The sequence below is a fragment of the Centrocercus urophasianus genome, unplaced genomic scaffold (assembly GCF_019232065.1).
Source record: "Centrocercus urophasianus isolate 14NV4802_14NV808 unplaced genomic scaffold, USGS_Curo_1.0 seq_32, whole genome shotgun sequence".
In the NCBI taxonomy this organism is placed as follows: domain Eukaryota; kingdom Metazoa; phylum Chordata; class Aves; order Galliformes; family Phasianidae; genus Centrocercus; species Centrocercus urophasianus.
In genome coordinates, this window is record NW_024884889.1 from 84,944 (window position 1) to 110,677 (window position 25,734).

The 25,734-nt window shown below is 43.0% G+C and overlaps 1 protein-coding gene across 3 annotated transcripts in view; it reads right to left on the minus strand.

Annotated features, from left to right (window-relative positions):
* GAB1 (GRB2 associated binding protein 1) overlaps positions 1–18,828 on the minus strand; it is a 102,709-nt gene extending 83,881 nt beyond the window's left edge. Inside the window, exon 1 of one of the 3 annotated variants that reach the window (XM_042829687.1) lies at positions 18,685–18,828. In XM_042829687.1, the coding sequence (XP_042685621.1) occupies positions 18,685–18,756 (72 nt within the window). In that variant the 5' untranslated portion in view covers positions 18,757–18,828. The remainder of the gene's footprint in view (positions 1–18,684) is intronic. The other 2 variants (XM_042829685.1, XM_042829686.1) reach the window with 2 other exon arrangements.
* Between the last annotated feature and the right edge of the window lie 6,906 nt (positions 18,829–25,734).

Below are 25,734 nucleotides of genomic sequence, written 5' to 3' on the forward strand. Positions count from 1 at the left end.
CAACCTCCCTCACATTAAGATGGAATTACTGCCTGTAGCTTTCCCTACCTGAGCCATGCAGAGATTTCACAGTACAATAAAAAAGGGCCACGTCTGACATCTTCACAGTGCTTCAAATATATCATTGGCTTCACTTTCACATCCAGATCCTAGGCAAAAAGCCAGACTCAGCACTATAGAAGTCAATGCACTAATGCCAGTGAAATCTGGAGACTGCCATCTCTTACACAACACCCAAAATATTTGGACTGAAAAAAGTAATAATGAAAAATGACTGGTTAGTTTCACACAAGGGAACTTCCCTTGTAGCCACCACTTCTCGATGAAAATCACTTCAGGTCATGACCTGAGGAGCCAGTGTTCTGCACACGCCTCCTTCCAGTAACACAGATTACAGTCACAGAACTACACTGAAGAACTGTGATAAAAAACACAACGTAGCTTTACATGAGTATAAATGCTCACTATCTCTGCCTTAAGTTACCATAAAAACCTTCAGATAGTAAAGTCTAAGCAAACCACCACATGCACATTAGGAACATCGCCAACACAAAAGTCAGGAAACCCTAAAATTATGAAGCTGCGTTTCCTTCCAATGTTTTGGAATAGTGAGGAGCACAGAAAGGAAACAAAAATGTAGCACAGCTGTATTTTCAGTCTTAGGAAGAACTTACACCATTTATAATTGCTTTCTTATGAAATTAAAAGCTGGGTGGTTTTTTTTGTTTGCTTGTTTTACTGCAATATATAGCTTCAGTTTCTTACAGAAATACAGGTATTACATTCTAACATTAATAAAGGACCGCAAAAAAAATCCTAAGCATAAAGCAGAAAACAGTTTCATAACAGACAGATTCTATAGCAGAAGCAGTCCTCCTGAGTCAAACTGGCAAACAACATAGTAACTACGGAGGTTACTTGGTTTAAAACTTTCAGACTTATTTCATGTTAGCAAACAAGTATTCAGCAAAACTCCGATCGAGTTACAGCAGCTCTGAATCAGCAGCTTACTTGAAAAATTTTCTGCTGAACTTCGCTTGGCATTAACTCCATAGGTTTAGTCCTAAAGGAAAAAAAAGAAGTACGCTGGAGCAGTTTTCCTTAGTATCAAAAAGGTTATCTGAGCGACAACCCCATTCATTTTACACTACAGGTTTTCAGCGAAAAACGTAGGTCAAAAGCGACAAAAGATGAAATACCAAACGCATTCCTGTGATGAAAGCCCAAAAGCTCACCAGAAGCCCATGAAGGCAGCATATTTGCGAAGTTATGAAGGAGGGGGAAGAAGAAAAAACTACCTCACATGATATGAACCATCCATCAAGGCAAACATTTTCAATTTATTTCACAACAAGCCTGAAGCACAGTGGTAGAGTATCTCCAGCTTCCATTTATCTTCCCCTTAGGAACTCTGATCCCAGCACTGATCCTCCACCTTTGGGGTGCTTTTGAGCAAGTAAGGATAATCGCAATACGCTTTGAATACACTTGATTTCCCACCATCTGCAATAACAAGTGCTATCACCATTATGGTGAGTGTCTCAAAAGCACATAGATTTCGTATGCCATTAGTGTGTCATACCACAGGGGCATATTTTGTTAATGCTACGTAAGATATTACACTACTTCACTTAGCTTTGCAGACTTTTAACCACACTCACCTAACAAGACAGGCGGGTTTGGCTTATACAATACGTAAACAAGCCTTAGAGCAAACATGCAGTAGAACAAGTTGAAACATTGGTTACATTAGTTAAACCTCATTACACCTGAGTAGCCTCTTCATTTCCAGTTATTCCCATTAAGAACACTGCAGGTTAGCAAGATCAGAAAATAACAAGTCATCATCTCCATCCCTCCGTTCCAGGAATCTCTTGCACAGAGATGCAGAGGTATAACTGCAAGAGTAAGCAACAGCCCTGGAAGGCTTCCAGGTGAAGCTTGCACATCCACCTGCAGACAGCTCTGTCTTTTTTCCCCACGCATCCACTCGTAGTCTTAGGAAAGCTGAAACAGAGGCTGATAAGTTCTCATTCTACCAGCAGCAGCCTTCCATGCCTCTAAGGATCTCAGTGCATGCAGAACTCAAACCAGGTAGCTCACCCAATTGCTTACTCACTCAGAGCAAGAGACCTGGATAACATAACAGCATTTGGGATATGGAGATTCCCTTCACTGCAGAGCAAGAGGAGCAATATTCTATTAATTCACTTTCAGAGCACTGTTGAGAGCTTTGGAATCAAGATGCTGTAGCCCCAGCAGCCACACCACCACTGCAAACGCATCTCCCATTCCCAAACTACCTCAGCTCAGCCTGATGAAATAAATAAGCATATCCAAGAGAGCTTAGTCCAGGAGAGTCAATTTTCATGCTAAGAGAAGCACACAAATACCGATCAGTTTTTTAGCCCCTTCAGATGCAGGAATGCAAGTCTTTTTTTTTTTTTTTTTTTTTTTTTTTTTTTTTTTTTGAGATTAGAATAATGAGATCATCAAATGAAAGACAATTTGGCTTTATAATTAAAAAAATATTTCATTCTTTCAGGAGCCAGCTTTCATATTTGTGTTTGCTTTTATATCTCAAAGGAATTCAAATCATGTGCACTATTTGGGGCTTCACTCAAGGATGACCACAAAGAAACTTTGCAGCTGATACAGAAGACAGCAGCTTATCTTGGCAGGTCTCCTAACGGAGCGCAGATAATTCCCATGCTCTCCAGTTTGTATTCTGTCAATTGTTCCTATGCACAGATCCAAGCCATTTCAGCCTTATGGATCTCTACAGAGCCAAAGCCCCAGCTACAGAGAATCTCTCACTCCACCCGGATTGCACTGGGAAAAAAAAAAAAAAAGAGCAATTTCTTTTAAAGCCTGCCACGTGCTTCCCAAGCCCAGGGAGAGATGGGACTGTTTTTCAGTGTAAACTCCTGTGTTAGCACAGTTCCTTCCTTCAGTTGTGTGCAATCTCAGAAAGATGGAATTAAAACAGGGGAAGTGGTCAATTCAATTACTCTGCTTCATAAAGAGTGTTGACACAAACACATTGGGTTTGTGAAAAACAAGTTATTAACACATTTATTAGCATTTTTAAGTGTGACAAACAATAACATGTTGAGTGACATACCCAGCGTAAGCAGCATCCTCCTTGTCTGAAGCTGAACCTAACCCCTTCCAGATGTAGGAGCATTTCATTTAAATGTGAGAAGAACAATCCACAAATCATTTGTACACATAACAGAATAGCCGGAATTAAGAATTGGATGAGAAAACAGTCAAGTTGTAATAGTCCAGAAAGGAGTTCAACCAGTTTACCCTAAATTTAAAAATGTTGTATAAAAAAAATTGCTGGAGCAGACAAAGAAAATTATTGGACAAGCGTCTTTATAGCAATATAATGCAATCACAAAAGGCTCTGAATATAACCTTGAAACAGCCTGAATTTAATGCATTTGAGAAGAAATTAGCCGTGGCACTTGAAGATACACACACAGGTAGCAAGACTGACAAAAAATGACAGTAACTGCAGTTTGTGTCATCTGGAAAAAGCCTTCATACCTACCCAGTGACAAACACCAACCATCTAATTGTTCTCAGAACAGACAATGCCAATAGTCAAGAGACTTAATTATGAAGATGTATCCGTCCATGTTCTCCTAAAGTAATTGAGAATGTGAACTGCAGAGATGGCTTACAAGAAAAAAAATACACTTCATTTGGTATCGAAGCAACTGTAGGAACATACAGAAGACAATTCAAAGAGGCTGCATTTAGGATCAAAGAGAATAAAGAAAACACGGTTCATCTAAAACTTCAGTAAAACAAGTGTGAGAAGTCACCTATGGACAGGTCAGTGCCCAAAAACAGCACAGATAAAGAGACAGAAACTAACAGAGAAGATGCAGCCTGCCAAGGGAAAGAGAGACCAAAAGGAAAAGAAAAAAAACAAACAACACTACAATCTTTCAGGAGAGACACTAATCAGACTACCAGAGTACAGGGTATAGCATCACAAGACTAAATATATGAGCTCAAGAAGGAGGTACTGACTGTTTCTAACATGAATAAAGATCAAAGGAAAATACATGTGTATATAAAGAACGAGCAGAACGATGACACAAGCGATCAGATTGGAAAAGGTCACCTGTAGACATCTGTAACAGTCATGAGGAAAGACTGACCCAGGAAGAAGCCAAAACTTCCCAAACAGAGATGTCCCAGCAGAGAGTTTTCCGGGAATGCTCTTGGCTCCAAATTTTGCTCTCGCCTCCCCCTTACAACCTTCAGGGCACACTGCAAGGCCTATTTATTTACCCAGGCTTCTGCCTGAAGGATACAGGGATGGGTGTGAAGATTTTAGTGCTAGGAAAGCAGAGAGATCTTCTCTTGGTACCATCACTAATTTATAAGTTACTTAATTGTGTTAATTATAATATACCTACAGCAAGAGGTTATGGTAAGCAATGAAAGTACATATTGCACTTCATTATGTTACGAATGTATACTGATTCGGACACCCAGATAAGTTTGTACCATACTTGATGGAAGTTCAGTGTGTTCTTGCTAATAAGTTCATTAACTTATCTGATTCTTAATCCAGAACTGCAGCAAACGTGACGGACACATTCATTTGGTCCTTTTACATCAATATATGCCTACCAGAGGTAGGACTCAAGCAACATACCTTGGTTCTCACATACAACAATTAACAAAGTTTCTCAATTGTAACATTCATACCTTAAAGGTTGTTGCTTCCACCTAATCTTCAAAACATACCCTTGGGCAACGCTCTCTATTTATCCTTTGAGATAGAAAAGTACAATCCTGCAATCACATCTGTACCTCTTTCCACCAGGCAGCAAAAAGTTTTCTAAAGACAAATAGACAGTAACAACATCTAATGCTTTTCAAGTAACTTTCTTCCAATCAGCCTTTTACACACCTACAATATCTGAAAGTTTAGGGATCTGTTAAAAAAAAAAAAAAAAAAAAAGAAGTAATAATCAGTTTGGGACACTGTGCTTCTTCATGGAAAGCCAAGATTAACACATTAAGTCAACAACTTCTATTTTGAAATAGTTTAGTACTCTAAGGAGATGACTGCTCTCCCCAAATGATGCAGACATGCGTCTGCTGTTGTCTGGGCCAATTCAGAGAATTGTTATTCACCGCTTGGTTGATTTCAAAATCAGACTACCCCTTCAGTAGGTTGCAGAGACTATGACATCACATTTATGATAATTCATTGCACAATTATGGTGGCTACATCCTTGGATTTTATTTCGTGGGAAAGTATGTTTCTACTACAGTCTCAACCATTTTCTTGGCTAACGCCTGCTGTCAGAGTTACAAGTTTTGGTATAGAGCTTCGCATGATTTTTTTCCTAACACCATAAAGGTGTTTTATAGCAACTTCAGGCTGTGTAGTTCAATTGCCTTGAGAAATATTTGCATTTTAAATTGAGACTTACTGGAATTCACAAGCACTGCATTAACTATTTGCTAAAAAATAAAAATAATAATAAAAAAAAAGAAGTGAAATTATACAATCCTCTAACTGGTTTTACTTCAATAATACTTGTGTCTTCTCCAAGAAAAACAGCAAAGATACTTTGAGAAGGCAAGACCATCATCTCCTCAGACAAGTGGCAAGAGCAATTACTGAAACCCATGGTAAGATTATAATTTAAGAGCTGCAGATTCAAATGAAAAGATTTACACACCAATGTGATATTTCATGACTAAAACTGACAAAACATTACCAAGGAACATTAAAAGACCAAGTAATGCAAAAGACTGAAAAATTGGGTTCATTATTCTTTGCTCAGTGTTATCTTCATTCCAACCAGAAATACTTCATATTGCAAAGTTAAATTAAAAGGCAATCATAAACAGGTCACGTAATACTATAATTACAGGACCCAACCCTTACATTTTTGCTTCTGATTCAGCAAAAAAATTTCACCATGCAGCATGTAGGACACAAGTATTATTTGAATCTGTACAACTCAGTTGCAAGGACTCCAAAATTCATGTCACAAAGGACAAAATCAGGACACAAACTCGTTTCCATCTTCGGTTACTGCATGGTACAGCACCTTTTAAGAAACAGATTGCAATTATTTTTAGACTAGCATTATTAACAGAGTACTGTCTTCCGTCACACTTCCTTTTCTTCTCAGCTCCCAATCACTATTCGCTACCTAAATGGCACCTCCAAGATTACTTTTATAGCCCAAATACCATCATGGAAAGAAATCTAAATTCTTTCATTACACATAAGGAAACAGACTAAGCAGAAGATGAAGACAGAAAGGGTATTCAACTCTTTCATAACCTCTAAAATGAGCTACCAGTTCCAAAATCTCTCTATCTTCTCTCTGTGAAGAACTTCTGTCCTTGCCTTTACTGACTAGAAGAGAACAAATGGCACACGGAAAGCCCTGTACTCCTATGCACACATAATCTGTCAGAGTAAACGGGAAACAGGAGGGCATTTCCATAGTATCTGACAGCAGTGGGAGGTTTTTTCTGCCCCAGCTGTTCTTTCTGAAATTGCTATTAAATTAAGTTGAAATACTATTCTGTTGCTTTGACTGGCAAAGCCCGTTCGTGTTTTTATTTTTAAATCATGTGCTTCCCATGCTATATGAAAGGTAGCTATAAAATCAAGGTAGGTTGTAACTGTCAAAAAGAAGGTACCCTATTACAAGAAAAGTAGTATTAAAAAGTCAGTGTAACATTCAGAGTGTTCTTACCTCACCTCGTCTACCCTTAATACAGTTGACTTATTCTCCGCTTCTTCCCATTACAGCAGGGGAATCAGACAAGGAAGTGATAACGTAGAGATGAATAGGAAGGTACCAACATAAAGCTGCCAGAACAGCTAGTGGATCTTTCCTCTGCTATCTCAGGTGGACTTAAAACGGTCAACTAAGAATTCCACGTGCAGTTGCAGTGTAGGGAGCTGTACCATTCAGCACACTGTACTGATCTATGAAGACTCAATGATACCTTCCTCTTAAAGTACAGCCCAGCAGAGCAAAAGGGAACAAATGAGAGAGAAGGGGGGTGAGAGACCCTCAAAGAAAGATCCTCCACGCATCACTCTGGACTGACATTCGATTTAGAAATGAAAATAAAATTAAGGTTTTTACAGATTAAAATTAACAGGAATACCAGGAAAAGCAAAGTTAGCATGCTTAACAGCTTTCACAGACATGGGCTAAGAGGTCCAGCAGATGGATAGAGGCAGCCCACGTGTCTCACAGTGCTCTGTGCCATCTTCTTGCCCTACCATGAGAGTGTTCAGAAAGGAGGAAGGTCCCATCATTAGACAAGGCAGCACCTATCCAAAGTGACTGGTTACATGGCAGGCACCAAGCACCTCAGCAGTGTACATACATGCAAGCTTCAAGAAAAGAGAGAAGAGGTAACAGCAGAGAGATACGAGGCAGCTTAAGAGTAGCCACATTTAATAAATTCAGAAGCATGTTACTGCTTATACTCGGTTTTTATTGTCTGCTACCATTCTCACCCTGACAAACAGAAGGGGGACATCGGTATACAAAATTGGATACGCTGTATCCACACGCTTCCATTTCCATCACCAGCTGATGTCTTTGTTTTTCTTATCTGCACACAAGACAATTAGCTTCCCAAGCAGCTGACAGAGGGATATTCCCCCCCCCTCCTCCCCACAAATACAATTTCAACTTCAGGAGAGGTGCCAGTAGCAAAATGTTTGTTTACTGCAGGCAGGAAGAGCTACCTATGATTCAGACATTACGAAGTGACAGGATGGACTGAATTATGCAATTTAAAAGTAGGAAAATAAACACCAAATAATTGCAACAAGAGGAAGGAGGAAGAAAGAACACAGGAGACAAGTTTTGGATCTTTTCTCCCACTTGTGCAGGGCTGAAGCAGCAGGAGGCCCCCATAGGGCTTCTTCACCTTTCAACCCTTATCCTAGAGCTGCTGGCCAGGGACTTTCCTCCTTAGCACTGAGTAAGAAACATCTGTCCAGCTTGGACACTCGGCTGGAAAGGACAGATCATGGTCTTCTTTGTTCCCTATTCCATATAAGCAGTTGCAGCGTTTACCTCTGAAATCTCAATCCCTTCCCCTCTTATCAGCAGCTACCAGCAGCAAAGGATTCAAACCACCAGGAGGCTGATGTTTTCTCCTCTCTAACACAACCTCATTACGAGTTCAGTAGCAGCTGGGACACTTGGCTTCATTCCACTGCCACAGGGCACTCTGAAGTACCAGAAGCCACCAGTGAAGCAGTTCACCAGAAAAGGTCTCTGCCATCTCCTTTGCCCGTACTGCACTGCCCACAATGGGGAAGCAACAAGTGCAACGTAGGAAAGAGAAGGCAGCCACCTGAAATGGGAATTAAGCAACGGAAAGTGAGGGAAAAGGTTATTTTTCAGCCACCTAAGGGAGGCAGGAACACGTTTCAGCCCTGTGCAACACCAGTTAAAGACCAACAGGAAAACCTCTTCCCATAAACAGAGAGCAGAAGCTCCATGACGGGAACGCTTCTGCCTTGCCAGCAGTTGTTGGAAGTGAGTGGGCACCTCATCTGTGTTGCTAATGACTTGGCACCTCCCCTTCACAGTGCTTTCGATTGACTCCCAACAGAACATGCTTCAGCAAAAATTCTAATTATGCAGTTACTGCAATTTAGAAGTGGGTCCATTCCAATGCTAGAACAGCCAAGTAGAACATCTGAATCTGTCAGGTGTGGCTGTACTACAAGTATGAGAATGCCATCGAGGACACCAGGAAATTTAGGTAAAGTCCTGTCTCATTTCTAGAATTATATAAAGACAATCCTGCTACTACTCACAAATCAGACAATAAACTTCCTTTTTTCCCCCCGATCCTGGATCCATAGAAATTCCCAGATTAACTGAACTGTCAGGTCAGGGAAACACGCAAAGGACCATGAAGAGGCAATTACCTTAGCATTAGAAGTACACGCCATAGCAGAAAACTCTGCAGTTACTTGTCCTGGCACCAAATTACCCTGGGATGAAACCAAGGTTAAGTTTCCCAATTTACACTGATGAGTCACTTGAATGCTACTCTTTACTTCGTATCTCTTTCCCTCCCAGCCCCCAAAATCTCCCTTCTCCTTCCAAAAACCCCAGAAAGGAAAAACAAACAAACCAACCAGGTGTCATCTCAGTAATAACCAGCTCTTGAATCTGTACAAGTGTTCTATCTGCTGACAGACCTTTAACAGTAAAATGATAGTTGAAGTTACTTGTCACAGAGCTGACAAGCTTACGCATTTCACTTCCATTATGCACAATGACAACTACCAGATAGGTGATAACTCAGAAGGTGACATGACCTCAGCCTTGAGCTTTAAGGATGTTACTTTACATTGCACAACAAATAAATCATTAGACTACAAAACTTATCTATGCAGCATAACACAAACTTTCAGTAACAACCATGTAGACCCGAACGTAACAAGACATCAGAATACACAAGAACCAGGAGGACGCTGTTATACTTGATACTTACTCTCGCACTTCTTCCTTTAAAGTCATCATCTGTAGCAACAGAAAATGATTTAGTAAACACAAAGTTTACCTAATGTCATCACAAGAACATTTCTACTTATAAAACTAAAAGAAAGAAACATTTCTTTAATGAAAAGCACCACGCAAAAAAAAAAAAAAAAAAAAAAAAAAAAAAAAAACAAACACTGTGGCATTCTGCGACAAGTGAAGCATTCAAAAGGGGCACCACTGTATTAGTCTGTGGCTTACATCTCAGATAAAGGTCATACAGATCACTACTTCCTAGGAAGGCTGAACTGCCAGTTTCAATCGTGCCCGTTAACTATCTCTGATGCCTGCAGCACAACAGCAGAGCTAGGAATAGACTGGATCATAGGTGAATCAATGGAACCGGTCAGAACACAACATTTTGGAAGCCTCTTTCTGTCCCGCCCAAAATCTCCACGTGTTCATTCATACAGCTGTGAGACGCTTTCGATCCAAGTCCCCTGGAATCTGCTGCATTCCTCACTCAGGCCTCACATGGCAGAACTCCACTGCCTAATCTGTCCTGGGATAAGTGAGCCTGTTCAGACTCAGGCTGTGCTGATCACCCTCCCCTCTACCTCTCACTTCCCTTCTTTTTTCTTTTCACTACATAAGGACAAATCACCAATGCATTTCCTAGGTCCACGAAGTATTTCAACATCCTCTGCTGTTCCTCGACAAAAAGTACACAACATCAATCCATACAATATCCACTGCAAGCAGCAGACAAGTTATTCCTGCTGGCTTTCCTATTACATTTTTTTTTTCAGTAGCGCTTCTTGGGAAAAGGCAGACTTGCTGCCAGTATTTCAGCACACTTCCAAGGATCACAAAAATGTATATACCTGTTCTTTGTTGTTTGTTTTGATCATAACTGTTAGACAGATCATGTATAAGGACTTCGGACTTCACCAATATTAACTACTGCTCGCATGCTAGACTGAGCTGTTCCAAAAAGTAACCCTTCATAACTGTCAGCCCTTCCCGCACCACCCCCCCAAAAACCAAGCCCAACGTTTCGACTACACCTAAACCAGCTTAAGAATCTGCAAAGGAACGTAAGCATCAGAAAACTGTAAACAAAGCATGCATGAAGAACGAATGGGAACATTTGTCCAGCATGTAACAAGCCTCAGAGCAGTTCTTCATGCAAGGAAAGATGACAAACTGACACTACTTTCGCACTTGATTCATTCATATGTATAGAAATATAGAGAGGTATCATTCTACTTAAAATCTCAGGATTAAAAAATCTGTTTTTATTTGGTAACATGTGCATATCTACCTTGTTAATAATTCCTCCTAATGCACTGTAATTTTTGTGTGTTGATCATATCACAGGTCTGTTTGAAGGCAGGGGAATTAACTGCATTTGAATAGCTTCCTGTATTCTTATTCCATACCCCAAATCTAATCCCACGAACTCCTCCTGTCAGCAATAAACACCTACACAAGGTTTATTTTGCTTCTGAATCCCAAGCCCGAGACAACACAGAAAAATAAACTGAAGTCTGTCTATTTTTTTGTTGTTTTTCTTTTCCCTTTTCTTTTGAGGCCAAAATACTGAAAAGCCAAAAGCAGCTGTAACCCCAGTGGAGAGAAACGTGCCTGCCGCACCACTGAAACGCATCGCATTCCTTTTGGGGTGGAGACAGACTTACCCTGAAGGAAGACAGGCAGCAGATCTGCCATCACCCTGCCCCAAGGCTGGCTGTGCTGGAAAGTGGGTGGGGAAGCAGATTTAGTCTGTGACAGCCACTATCTCCATTGCCACAAAGGCTTTATCTGTTGTTGTTTTCACTTATAAAAGAGCAGAACAACCATCATGTGATCATCTAGCCTGCTGGAAAACTCAAGAGTCCAGAACAGGCAAAGAGAAAGATAGCTCCTGTCCTGCTACACAAGGTCATCCCTATAACCTACCACCATTCCCACCCACCTCTACCTGCAGAAAGCCACATGGCCTCCTCTGCAAACATCCTGACGCCAAGATTTCTATTTCAAGCTTGCCAGTGTTTGGGAGACGACAAAAAATGAGCTCCTTTACAAAAAGGAGAGAAGACAAAGTTTGTTCTTCAAGAATTTCCATGAAGCGTAAAGCACAGCCCCCCAGAAATGAATCTTTTTTTAAAATGATTTTGCCAATCAAGTGCCATACTAGCAAAACCCTTTTAAGTTCTTGATGCAGTGTGAACACATAAGCTGCACATAAGTGGCAGACTGCTAAACTAACTTAGCAGGGCATCCCAGCAGTAGCACCTCCTCCTCAAGGCATGTTGCCTTGAAGTGTGGTGGGTTCACGCGGACAGTCTTCACCACATTGCTCTCTCACTCCTCCTCCTCAACTGAAGATGGCAGGAAGAAAATGTGATGGGGAAAATAAAGGCTCAAGGGTCGAGATCAATTTAATTGCAACAAGCAACAAGCAAAGGCTGCAAAGAAGCAAGTGACCTTCAGACATGAATTGGAAAGCAAGATTTCAAACAGCATAGCAGCTGATCGTGAGTACAGAGTTCTCAGTGCAAGCCCTCCCCTCCCTCCCAAAATATGTCATTGTATGGTGTGCAATAACCCTCTGGTGGGTTTAGGTCAGTTGTCCTGGCTATGCCCCCGCCACAACTCTTGCCTACCCCAGCCTCCTGGCTTCAGAGAGAACCCTACTGAGACGCCAGCACAGCTCAGCAACAGTGAGAACATCAGTGTGCTATCAGCTTTGTTGTAGCTACAGGTGCTGAGCACAATATCATATGGGCAGCTCCGGGGAAGCGAACTTCATCCCAGCCAGAACACAGAGAATTATTTTGGTTACAAAGAGGGAGTTAAGCAGTCAGATCAGTCCCTTTTATCTCAGTGAAAGTCACCATATGTGTATTTCCCTCGTGGATATTGCTAAGACAGTTGAACACCTACAATGTAAGATTATTTTTACAACTGAAAGTGAAGTGGCATGTTCCAAAAAAAAAAAAAAAAAAAAAAAAAAAAACAACAAAACCTCCTGTTAACAGCTGGAAGCAAGACCAAACACAAATACAAAACCAAGACTTTCTTAGAAGCCATCGGAAAATACAACTACCATAAACCTAATGTTATTTGTATGCATACAAATACTTTCTAAAGTAAATAATGCAGGGAAATAAAAAAGACCCAAACCCCTACAACAGCTTCTTAAAGAACTGACAAAGAAGGAATTGCAAATAAGCAGTCCTCTCCTTTTGCTCTGGAGACGGCATAACTTTTTTCCTGCTCCCCAACCCCCCAAAAAGAGAAATGTAGTACTGCCTTAAAAGCACGTAGCTTTTACATATGTGAATCCCACTTCACACTAGAGTCCCTAGAATAAGAGCAAATAACAATGAACCAACAATATTCACCTGTCTACAACATACCTGCCTTAACAAGATGATCCCTTTTTGTCTGATCTTTCTGTCTGCCTCGCTCAAGTAATTTGCATGACATAAGGTCTTCCCCTCCTAGTGAAATACTGCAATTAAATTGCAACAGATTAAATTGCTTCTATTGGCAATAAAATGATTAGTCACTGAAGCGTGGAAAATTTTAAGGTCAGTTTAAAAAAAAGTCTCCAGACGTTTGTCATTGCAATACTACAGAAGAAGTTCGGATGAAAGGTAAGGTTGTGTATCTTTGTTTCACCGGCTCTGTGCAAAAACAAAACCTGCATCCCATCAGCTGTACTTCTCTTCTTGATTTAAGAAAATACTTCACCCAGTACGATCTGGTGAAGTCTGTTTTTTGGACTAGAAGAACCTAATAGCAAAACTAAATAAACATTACATATCCAAACCAGAGTCCCCTACAGTAAATGAAATTACTCTTCCTTGAAACTACATCTTCAATCATTGATGCTCCTTCCACTTCTAAACCAAGACTCCATTCAAAGCCAGAAGCCCAAATCGAACGAGAAATGAATTGTCCTAAAGATCTACAAGACTACATTTGATTCTAAGCCATTGATCCACAAGTCATGCCAAAAAAAAAGGCAACTGAAAGAAACAAGCAACAAAAACTAACATCACATCCCAGAAGCACGTGAGCAATCATTCCAAGATTTTAAGATTTTTTTTAAAGGATGCTGGAAATGATTTTCTAACATTCTCTTCTTTCTAAACACGGGACAGTTCAGTACCAACAAAGAATGAAAACCAAAGGGTTGCAACCCACCTGATGATGGTGTCCTCGTCAACCAAAAATAACACTTCTGTACATGTATTTGGGAGTAGTAAAGCACTTCCAGAGGGCTCCAAAATTGACAATTAGGGTCTAGACCTTTTAGAGCCAAACTGGCCAATAAAAACATTCCTTTCCTCAAGGCACTCAATTCACCTTTATTTTACATAGATGCTTTCCCTCACGTTTGAGCTTACAATTGACTAAAACACAAAAAAATAAGGTTATCTGTGCTTAACTGCAAATTAAAATTGGAGTATTTCATTATTTCCTTTGATTTGAAAGCATGAATGCCTTAAACTCAGCGCTCAACAGCGTTCAGCAAGATTTTATGCATATGTAGAATATCAGCTGCTATGCAGCATCACAAGAAGCTGGAAACAAAAAGCACGGTGTATATCAGTACAACACATTCTATGAAAATCAGAGTAACTTGTCTTTCTTAGAACATGTAGAAATGATAAACGCTTGCACATGGAGTTCCACGCTGCAAAAGCGAGGTTTTCACCCAAAGTATAAGCCTGCAAAGGTCAGTATACCCCTAAAGTTAAACCCAAAATGGTTTTAGCATCTTCCATCAGCACACACAACCTGCTTCTATTAGCAAAACAAACGCTCGGTTTACTTCTGCTTTCCAATTTGTGGTTTAGGGTTTACCAACTGATGTCTTAAAATATCAAATGTCACGATACTGTTCCTGTGCAGTGCGTAGAAGAAAGGAAGGAACAGGCTTCCTTTCAGAACATAACCCTTCTACACTTTACTCCTGCAAAACGTCAGTAACTCCTAGAGGAGTGAAGCACAACCAAGTTGAGAATACTAAGTTGGCACATCACATTACCTGGTTACAGCCATCTGCCTTGATTCTTCCCACCCACTTTTACAGGGACAGCACTGTGATGTCAAACCAGCTCATCTTGTTGTGTTGTTGTTGGGTTTTGGTTTTTTTTTTAATGATTGTGCGTAAATTGACTGGCTCCTTAGATTTGCTCACTATACTGACACAAGATCACAAGAGGTTTTGAACGCAAACAGGTGCCTTCCAGAAAAAGGGCTTTTGTCATGCACTGCAGCTTCTACCAGATTACAAATGTTCTGCTGAATAAAACATTTCTTAACGCCATTACATCTCTTAGCACATTTAAGTATTACCCAAGACAGAGGAGCTACCCACATGATTAGTGCCAAAGAGTAACAGCCAAACAAGACCAGAGCGAAATATTCAGTTTTTAATACTGCCATACTCATACTGGTTTAAGACAAGGCTTTACAACATCAGTGGCTACTTCAGTCGTCTGTCCCTTTTTTGGTTGCTGCCTGTAAGTACGACCACTGGAATGAAAAGTAGAATGCCATGCAGCCTCATCTGAAATACACCCATACTCCCTGATCGCCTTGGGGAAATCAAGTTTACTTCTCACTTCTTCTCTCTTCATTTTTAAATAATTAAAAATGGGATTAATAATAATAAAGTCAAATAGCCGAACGCATTTTTGGTTACCAGCTAACCCAAAGAAGTGCTTTTTCTTCCTCCAATATAGTCTGTGAGATGGTTCTGATGAAATTTTACCTTTCATTCCAGTCTAAGTAGAACATGTTAAAATATCAAGAATTATTATATTTTCACTTAGAAATACAAACCAGTGCAAAAAGAAGTTCAGCTTCAGCTCTACCACATTCATTTTAAAAAATAACAAGAAAACCACAGAACCACCTGCTCGTCACATCACTAGACTCTACAAATCAATTGTACAAATGAAGCACCAACACTAAAACCTTGATTTGAAGCATATCCAGTTACCCTGCTGAGCCTCAGGCACCACCCAAACGAAAGCAAAGCAGCCCTATGAGAGAATTTAGAAGACTCACTAACATTCACTGCAGTTTTTCTCCATAACTTCACCAAGAGCAGCTGTGTTGAAGTATCTGGTGGCTTCCTAACAAAATGGCAGACTCTATATGCTGTTGCCACAAAGAATGAGTTACTTGAATGAGCACACAGACAGCAGACCTGCAATGTAACAGACCTGTGAAACCACGGTTTGCTATCACCGACTGGGGAAAAAAGGGATTTCCAATTAATCTTTAAAAATAAGAGAACCAGAACAGTAAAAGTGCAAATTGGTGACAGCTGGTCAAGAAGTTCCCAGAACTGAAGGCAGCAGACGAAGTCAGGAAAGGAAACAATGCAGGACATAACAGAAGTCACCAAACTTAGTGGTCTGTATCCTTGCGCAGAAACAAGTTCTTCAGTGCAACTCACACAGACACTGCCCAGGCTGCAGAGACTTGTGCAGAATATAGCCCCGCTTCCCTCTCCCTTCCTTTCTCCTAAAACTGCATCTTGATCTCAGAGCTGCAGCTGACACCACAAGTTACTTTTATTTCCCCCCCAAATCTGCAGCTGACAACCACCAGCCTGTTCCAGCAAATGAACTGCTGTGCACATCAGCTCCAGGGAGCCAACAACAGGTGCCAACGGTTATTGGAAAGTTACTGCTGTACCCAGAACTCACAAACGTGACATTAAAATAGGACCCCTTTTAAGAGGGGGAAAGATACGCATGGCATTAAGTCATACATCCGAGTAAATCTGATTTTTCCACCTGCAGGATCGTTTCCTTTCTTTTTTTAGCCTTCAAATGATCACAAGCTTTAATACTGCATCCAACTATTTCAAACTAAAAACTGCAGTCCCTGCAAAACATATGTCTGTGCACTAGCTTCAAAGTGCTCCTTTTCACCCTTCCTAAGAACCAAAGCCATATTTAACTGAAATTTCAGACTTTTTATCTCCCTTCACAGATGGTAACCTGGATTTGCCCCAACACTCGCATGCTAAAACTAATAGGGCGTGAAGTTACAATTTTCCATATATACATGTGAAAAGTATGTGTTGCAGAGGAACAGTTTCCTATTGAAATCACTTTCCCATCTTTTCTTCTGGTACAGCCTCTTGAAACATCAGCAGGATAAAATACGGCTTCCAAAAAATACAGCTTTTCTGTGTCCCAGCACAAGCATAGAATTACAAAGAGCAGGAGCCAAAGCACTCTCACTTAAAATTCGCTCACATTTATCAACCTCAGTTTTGCTTAAAGATGGGTATTACTTTTACACCTTTAAAATGAACCTTTAGCCTACAACTAATCAGGCACCACAGGCAACCAACTTCAAATCCGGCTTTCTCTTATACAGGAGTGTACAAGCAGAAATCAGTTGGCAACGATGTGCAACTTATGACCTTCGAGCCTCCAGTGCATCCAGATGCTAAATCAAGTCCTGCTGATGTGAGCCTGCCATATGCTCACTCAACTCATACACTGCATCCTCAAAAAGCAGATCCCTGTTTCAAATGAAAATAAATTACTTTGTGAGGACAGAGTGCCACTTGACGAAAAGTATAGTCAGTTTTTCCCTCAAAGGTTCTGATGTTATTCTAATATGGAAAGAGAAATACATTGAAAGGACAGTTACGTGGGAAAAAAGCTAATGTCTTCAGGAATTCATTTATGGTATCATTTTTGGACAGCAAACTTGCTTACACTTTCTTCCATAATTAATGAGACTGTACATTATTTGGAGCTTGAGTGGGAAATTAACTCAAGCTTGAGCAAAATGGAGTTTTCCCAACTGCTACAGAGTGGTACAGCAGCATCCACTGAGCACACGCGCACACACACACACACACACACACACACACAGAGGACGAGGCAAAAATGCAGCCCAAGTCCAATCCACCAGGGAAGCACAACCCTCCCATGTCCCATCAGGTCACGGTCTGCAGATCTGATCCTGCATCCTCTGGATTAGTGGGATTTTTGCCATTGGGAACCTGTGAATGGACTATTCCTCTGTGTTGAAGAGTCCCTTTTCGCCAATTCCCTGGAATATAAAAAACCGTCCACAAAAGCAACAGTTCTTTTTCAAGAAGCGATCGTTAATCACTAACAGATGCAAAACAGCGTGGTTACACTTGGTTCCACGCTCATGAATCCTCAGATCAGTGTTTAGCTTGTTTCAAAAATAGTGAAAATCGCAAAGGGCCGTTTCAATTTCAATCACACCTAACAGGCTTTAGGAAAACAACAATTAAAAAAAAATTTTTTTTAAAGAGAGAGAAGGAAAAAGAAAAACAAAACCAACATTTCGTACCAATTACACAGATCCCGTGGAGCTGTGCCGGTGCCAATGGGAAAGGGCTCGGCTCAGAGGCTCCTGGCATCACCCGCACCTCCTACGTGACCCGACAGCGGCCCGGCAGCACCCCGTGCCCCAGCCTGGCCGCTGCCCTGTCACCGAATCTGCCCTCTCAGCACAAACGCTCCATTTTCCTGCGAACTTAAATGTCAGCTCCTCTCAAACATTCACTTCTGAGCAACGGCGGGCAGACAGGAAAAGAAAAAAAGGCACACGCTTCGTGCAATCTCCTTCCCCCCCCCCCCCCCCCCCCTTCGGTTCTCCCCCTCCCGATCTACAGAGCTCCGCTCCCAAGGGCAAAGGCTCCCGGCGGCGGGGAGGGCTCCGCGCAGGGCATCCCGGCGGCGGCACCCATGGCCGAGAGCGACATTCCGCCGCTCCTCGAACAGCCTCGGTCCCCGAGCCGCACCGGCGGCGGTGGCCGGCGAGTGTTTACGTTTAAAATACATCTACACGGAGCTCGGATCCAAAGGGAAGAAGGGGAAAAAACTCCGCCCCCCTCTCGCTCCCGATTCTCTCGGAAAAGCGATCGAAGCGAAGCAGAAACACCCGAGAGAAAAATAATAATAATGATAAAGAAAGAAAGAAGAAAAGGAAAGCGGGGTCGGGAAGGCGGCGGCGGGACGCTGCCGGGCGGAGGGCGCACCGTCCGGGCCCGGCGGGAGGAACCGCGCGGCGGAGGCCGGGCCGGGCGGGGGGAGCGGGAGAGCCGCGAGGGAGAGGGGACACTCACGTAGCGCTTCAACTTCTTCTCCGGTGGGGACTTTCGGAGCCAGCCCGAGCAGACCACCTCCCCGCCGCTCATGGCTGGGCCGCCCGCCTCGTCCTCGTCCTCCTCCTCCTTCTCCTGCTCCTGCTCCTCCGGCAGCGGCGGCCGGGCCGGGCCGAGGGAGCCCCGAGACGCGGTGGCAGCACCGCGCCCGCTTCGGCCTCCTGGGGCTGAGGGGCGAGGGAAGGGGCGGGAGGAGGGATGGGCGCGGGCTGTGTGTGTCTGTGTCTCACGCACAACGAGCGGCCGGAGCGGAGGGCGAGCGGGGCCGGGGCGGGAGGCTCCCCTTCCTCCTCCTTCTCCTCCTCCTCCTTCTCCTCCCGCAGCCGCCGTCTCACACACGCATCGGGAGAGCCGATTGGGGCGGCCGCCGCCCCTCCGCCGCAACTCGAGCTCCGGCGTCCCGGGGCAGGCTGCGGCCGTCGCTCCGCCTGGCTGGCACCGCCCCGCACCTCAGGACCCTCCCGCCCCTCGGCCCCGCTGCCTGGCGGGACGCTGCCTTCCTTCTCCTTCTCCTCCCCCTGCGCCGGGAGGAGGGGGGAACGGCCCCTCTGCCGCCTCCTTCGGCGGGGCGGGAGCCACCGCCTCTCGCCCGTGCCCCGCCGCGGGGCCGCCTCTTCTCCGTCCCGGAGGGATCCGTCCCGCTCCTCGCGGCCCCCACCCCTCAGCGCTGCCGGCACCTCCCCGCTCCGCCCGCCCCCGGGCGTCCCGAGCGGCGGCTGCCCCGAAACTCGGCCGGAGCCTCTCTCACAACGAGGGCCGGGCGGGGCGGCCACGCGTTTCCAGGGGCTGCTGGGAGCTGTAGTCGGCAGGGAGGGAGCGGCCGAAGGGGAATGCGGCGGCGCGGTGGGACGGGCGCTGGCGGCGGCCGTGCGCTGAGGTGGGGGGCCGGGGTGAAGAAGACGGGAAAGAAGCGCAGCTCGCCTTTCCTAAACCAACTTGAGTCGCTTTTAGGTCTGTTTTGGGGCGTGGGGGAGCGCTCAGAGGCGCGAGGAAGGCTCTGTGAGAGAGCGGCGATCTGAATAACAAAGCTGCGGCCGGCGCGGTGGTTAGCCCTGTGAAACGCACCGCAACACATCTCATTACAGATAAAAAGAGAAGAAAGCTATAAAAACTGCATTAAAAACACCTCGGCGAAAGTAAGCTCCTCTCAGCAAGTCTGAAGTTGCCTCGAAGAAAAAAAAAAAAAAGAAAGAAAGAAAGAAAAAAAGCCGCAGTTGAAGTTGGGCTGTGAGCGCGGAGAAGCCGGCACCCGAAGCCTTGCCGAGCCAGGCGCTGCTGCCGCCGCCGGCTCCGCGCCCCGGGTGTGCGGGCTGTGCTCCTGCTGGGCTCCCCTTCGGCGGCCGTGCGACTCGCCACCGGCGGGGGAAGCGAGGAGGCTGATGTGTAAGGCGATCCCAAATGCCGTTCAGTTAAAAGACGAAACTCATGCAATAACTCGTTTCTAAAAATGCTCTCCGCCAAAAAAAAATAAAAAAAAATAAAAAAAAATCTACAAACAAAAATACAGGGTTGGTGGTTTGTTTTGTTTTCCCGTATGATTTAATTGCAGGCTTTTGGGATGGTCCCGCTGCCTGCTAGCAGCAGCGCTCTTCCACCGCAGACAACTAGTCCCCCTAGTGTGCCTTCACTGCAGGAAACGCGCTGTTGCTTGCTGGGATCCATCAAGGTGCTTTGTATTAGATTGCCAGGCAGTGTCTGTATCATTTTACCGGGGTCGTTTGCAGAAATAACAGGAAAACGAGAGGTGAAAGCCTGGAGCCATTTAAAACCCTTACAAATGTTCACCGTAATTATTTTATTTTATTCTTGCAGTGTTAAAACTGGCAAAGCGCTATTAAGTACAAAAAGAAGGTGGTAAAAGAGCACAAGAATTCTGCTAAAAAAATAAATAAAAATTAGAATAGTTGAATGTTGTCCTTTGTCAACATTAAAAGTGTGTGCACCCGAGCATCCAGGTGGTCCTCACTGACATCTCTGCACACCAACCATGCAACTGCATCAGTGGGCTCCAGGAAGCATAAAAGAAGTGTTGTGATGTGTGTGGAGCTGATGAAGATGGACTGAAGTGCTTAAACCTGCAGTGCTAGCTTTAGGTTTTAAGCTGACTGTTGTTGTAACTCTTTTGTTCAAGCTGCTACTGCAATTTTTTAAGAATTTCCACATTATCTCCAAATGTCAGATAAGACCACAATATTTTCCACTGTTCTCTAGAAACCTGGAGGCAATTCAGTATTATCAGAGCACAGATATGTAGAATCTGTGTGAATAAAAATTCCATCATAGTCAGGATGTTATAGCATGATCCAATCATCCATTAAAACCCCGCTAATTAGCCCTAATCTCAAGGGCTAATCAAATAAAGACAGTCTTTTGGCTTAAACAGACTCTACGGAAGCACCAACATAACAAGTTACCTATCGGCCAATTTCAAAACATTTGCATGTTCGTGCATTAAAATACACTGAGACCAGTGTTGCCCTGGAGTCCAGCAGAAGTTGCAGAGACCTCCGTCAAGAGTGGAAGCTTTAGCTAGTTTTCTTGCTGCAATTTGGCTTTGAGACTTAAAACAAGGCCGAGCACAGCCTGTTTGGACACTGTCCGGATCTCACACAGAGAGGCATGAGCTCAGCTGATCATAGCATGCTGGGGAAGCTAACATGGAGTCAGCGTGTCATGCTGCCCTTAGGCTGACTGGCTGCTGTGGCAGCGTGTCAGGATGCCGCTGCCCTCTCCTCTTGGTCCCTGCAGCTTATAACCATACAAGGGTGCTGTTATTGAGGAAGATTGCAGAATAAAGATCCTTTGAGCTCAATTAATTGCACTGTGGAACTCTTTTGGTTTTTTGTTCAAGGACTATCCTGGAGGGAAAAGGATTTACTTTGCCTTGCTAGCTTGTCAGCGATGGCCCAAAAAGCTGAAGAGGTTTGATGTGTACACTGTCATCAGTCCTGCTCTTCTTGTTTTCCAAAGTCTTCGTTCTGAGGAACTGATGCCTTTCTTTTTTCCCGTGCAAGTTTCCCTTGATTTACACTGCCTGTTTTTTTTACTAGCAGTAAGGAAACTATGCACTGCCGCTAGTTACGTTGCAGAGGCTTTCCCCATTTCTGAAAAAGAAGCTTATAATTGGCATTTACGTGTAGCCAAGGAGCAGACATGCCCAGCTGAGCTGTGAAGGAAGGGAGCTCAGCTGGAATTCCCACTGGCTATAATGCCAGCATAACTCCAGGCCCAGCTTCTACACATTTGCGTGTGTTGCTATTTATGAATCCCTGTTGTCGTCCAACTCAGCATCCATTTTATGATCACACACTGCCACGAGTTGCATTGAGTGGAACTCTGAACAAAACACTGCACTGACGAAGTGACACTGCGCCCTGCTGTGCGACTGCTCTTGCCCCAGCACAGCTAATTGCCTTGGACATCAGGCGCCTCCGACTGGAGTTGTCTCAATTGCTGCCTTCCTTCTATGAAAGATGCTTTCGTCCCTCTGCTGACTTTGTGTTCATTTGTGAGTGCCTTCTGAAGTGTTTTAAATGGCTTCTCCAAAATTTCAGAGCAGACTGTTTATATAGCTCACCACATAAAGTAGGTCATGTGTAAATCAATTTGCTCCTGGTTTGCCTGCCAAGCCCTCTTGACAAAGGAAACAGGAGCTGATAGATGAGGAGATTAAATTCGTATGGATTTGTTTCTAAAAATATAAACGATACTGATTTCTCATGCAAATGGCTTAGGAATTCTTGACTTGCATAATAAGACCCCGCTTGCTACACACCTTGACTTTCTGTTGTATAGTGTGAAAAACTACACATGCCTCCAGGAGTTTCACACTGCTGCCTCATTCAGCTGTGGCTCCTCCTAATTATGGCTGAGCTCTTCTGTGCCCTTTGCATAAATAAAGCTTGCACTTTGTCGTGCCACAGGAAACTTAAAACTCTAATGAAGAAAAAAATATATTTTATATCTCAGACTGTACTGCAAAACATGATTGGATATTTATGCAACAGTGAATCGGTGCTAAAATTTTTCAAGCTTGAAAAAAGATCTCCAGCAGACATTTGTTTTCTTTTCAGACACCTCCCTTAAGTTCAGAAATATTCAAATTCAGATATTCAATAAATTCAATCTACAGAGTTCTTTTGTCACTGGATGACATCATCCAGTATTTATTAATTTCAGACTGTAGTTCTTCAGATTATTTGGTAAATAAATTTAGGAAAGAGTAATACAAACCAGATATAATTGAGATTGATATCCGTACACTTCAGAATAGTTTACAAGTCATTAAACTACCTCTTGTCTGATTTCTATTATTCCTTTCAATATTGATGCAGGTAAATAAAGAAAAGTATATACTGCAAAACTCACTAAAAAAAAAAAAAAAAGAGAGCAGTTTTCAATTCTTCATTGGTGTAATAGACTGAAAATTCCTTTGTGATTTGTTCAGAAAGTTCTCCTTTCTGCTCCTGGAATGGAAATTCACTGATAAATGTTTGTCCTTAGTTTTTTGCAGTGGGATCAAATGACTACCATGCTTCATGCAAGGGAATAAGAAAGAAGGAGCAGACAAGCTGGCTGGCCAGCCATGCAGAAACGTCCTCCAACCTGTACTGTTTGAAAAATCAATCAGCAGTATTTTCCCTCCATAAGGACAATACCTTTGCACCTATCTTAGAGTGCTGAAAACAAGTTGTTCCTGCTTTCAAGAGGCGTTCTCTTAACACAGGAAGGATTTCACACAGTTCGGCCAAGGATGAAAACTTAACAAGACAAGTTTGATTTGATCCTGTAATAGGAATATGTATTACTTACTACAGAGAAGACTTTTCAGGATAAACTGTAAAGCATGGTCATACACGAGACCAGACTATGGTGTGCGTAGCCAAGAATTCACCACCCAAACCACAAGACACACAGTGAAAGATGTATTGAATTCTTCCCCTCCAAAAAATTATTGCAGTGAAGAGAGTAGGGGGGAACTAGTTAAAGGCGGAGAGACAGCAAATAAGAAGATATTTCAGGATGGAGGTTTCTGTGACAACAACAAAAAAATATCCCCAAAAAGCACCTACCATCACAAAGCAGAAATGACAGCTAGAAAGTATCTTTCTAACAAGTTCTCAGACTGCAGAATCACGCACTGGAAAACAAACTCACATTATTTTGGAGCTGCTGCTTTGCAGAGAATTTAGCACCACTATGAATTACCTTATCTGCAGACTTAAGGATATCTCCTTCAGAAATGATTAGCCATCGTTCTCATCAGTAGCTCTTCAGACAGTCCCGTTTAATCTCTTATGTCTCACTGGAAGAAAAAGAAATGCCTGCCTTCCACCCTAATACTTTCAACCCGAGTAAGGGCAGTTTCAGGATTGGTTCTGGCAGTCGCCTACAGCATCAGCCAAAGAGGAGTCCTATTGTATTTAGCCAACTAGCAGTGCAAGTCATCTAGGCTGGATTTCATCTCACTGTAGTCATCTACAGTGAGGTCGTTTGCATAGGAGTTACTCATCTACACATCCTTTATAGTCAGTGGTGAGATATAACCAGATAGGATGCATTTTGTCTCTTCCAAAGGAAGATGTTAAGGTGATTGGTTGAATTGCATTCTTGAAGTGCTTCTTTATCTCCACTGACAATAAGAAGAGTCAGAACAAGCAGCTTGGCAGGAGACAGACAGCTTTGCTAGTAAAATGTAAAGGCAGGTAAAATGAAACTTCAGCACCTAAGTCACGAAAGCAAATATATTCTCAGAGATGAATGCCAGTCCCAAATTATTATTATGGTTATTATTGTTGTTGTTATTCTATTACCATAATTCAGTGACTCAAGTATTAGGAATCTAGTGTTTTTGAGAATTTTCAACATGCTTTATGAATGGCAGGAATAGGAGATCTACTAAACTTACTCATTAGATTAAAAAAATTTGAAAAACAGGATCAAGCACTTTTGCACTGAAGCCAGGACAGCCCTTTCTAAGCAGAACAATCAGGAGAGAAATGTCTTTTTATAGATACTTGTAAAACCTTCAGTGGCTTAAATGTCTCACAGCCCACTTTGTAGAAGATACGTTTCTATCACTGCTTTTACTTAATCAACCCCTACAACAGTATCTAAGGTCTCAGAGACAGGTTGAGAGAGCTGGGACTTCTCAGCCTGGAGAAGAGAAGGCTCCAGGGGGACCTTACAGAAGCTCTCCAGAATCCAAAGGAGGCCTACCGGAAAGCTGGGCTGGCACTTCTTAAGGTCATGTAGAGGCAGGACAAAGCAAAATGGCTGCTTTAAACTGGAAAAGGGTAGACATGGACTAGATATTAGGAAAAAATTCTTTACAGTGAGGGTGATAAGACACTGGAACAGGTTGCCCAGTAAGGTTGTGAATGCCCCCTCCCTGGAAGCACTCAAGGCCAGGCTGTGTGGGGCTGCGAGGGGGGAGGCATCTCTGTCTACAGTAAGGGGATTGCAACTAAATGATCTTAAGGGTCCCTCTCAACCCAAACCGTTCTATGATTTAAATACACCCACGAGCGGAGCAGGAAGGTGTACTTCTTTTCTGCCTTCCCAAACAGAGGAACACGTATCTGTGCAAGATTTTTATTATTTTGCTTAAAATTTAAGTATTTCTACACTGGACTCAGTCTTCATGAGAAGTGATTTCTCCCTAGGTTTGAACTCTTTCAGGCTCAATCTGCTGTGTTTTTTTTCTGACTGTTACATTATCAGGAGCACATAGAACTGAAGTTAAGTGGATATTCTCAGTTAAGTGAGGCGTGTATCATATTGTCTGGGTTTGAATTACATCTTCTGTTTTCGTATCCCTCAAACCAGAAAGAAGAATTCAGGTTGAATCTGACAGGTAGTGCCACAGTCAAGGAAAGAGAAATGTCTAGCCCTCAGGTTACACAGCATCCGAAACGACATAAAAACATGCGAGAGAAATGCTACAGCAGGAGGGCAGTGGAGCCACAGCTCTCTTTCAGGATGTATAAAGTCACATCTAGAAAGAACAAG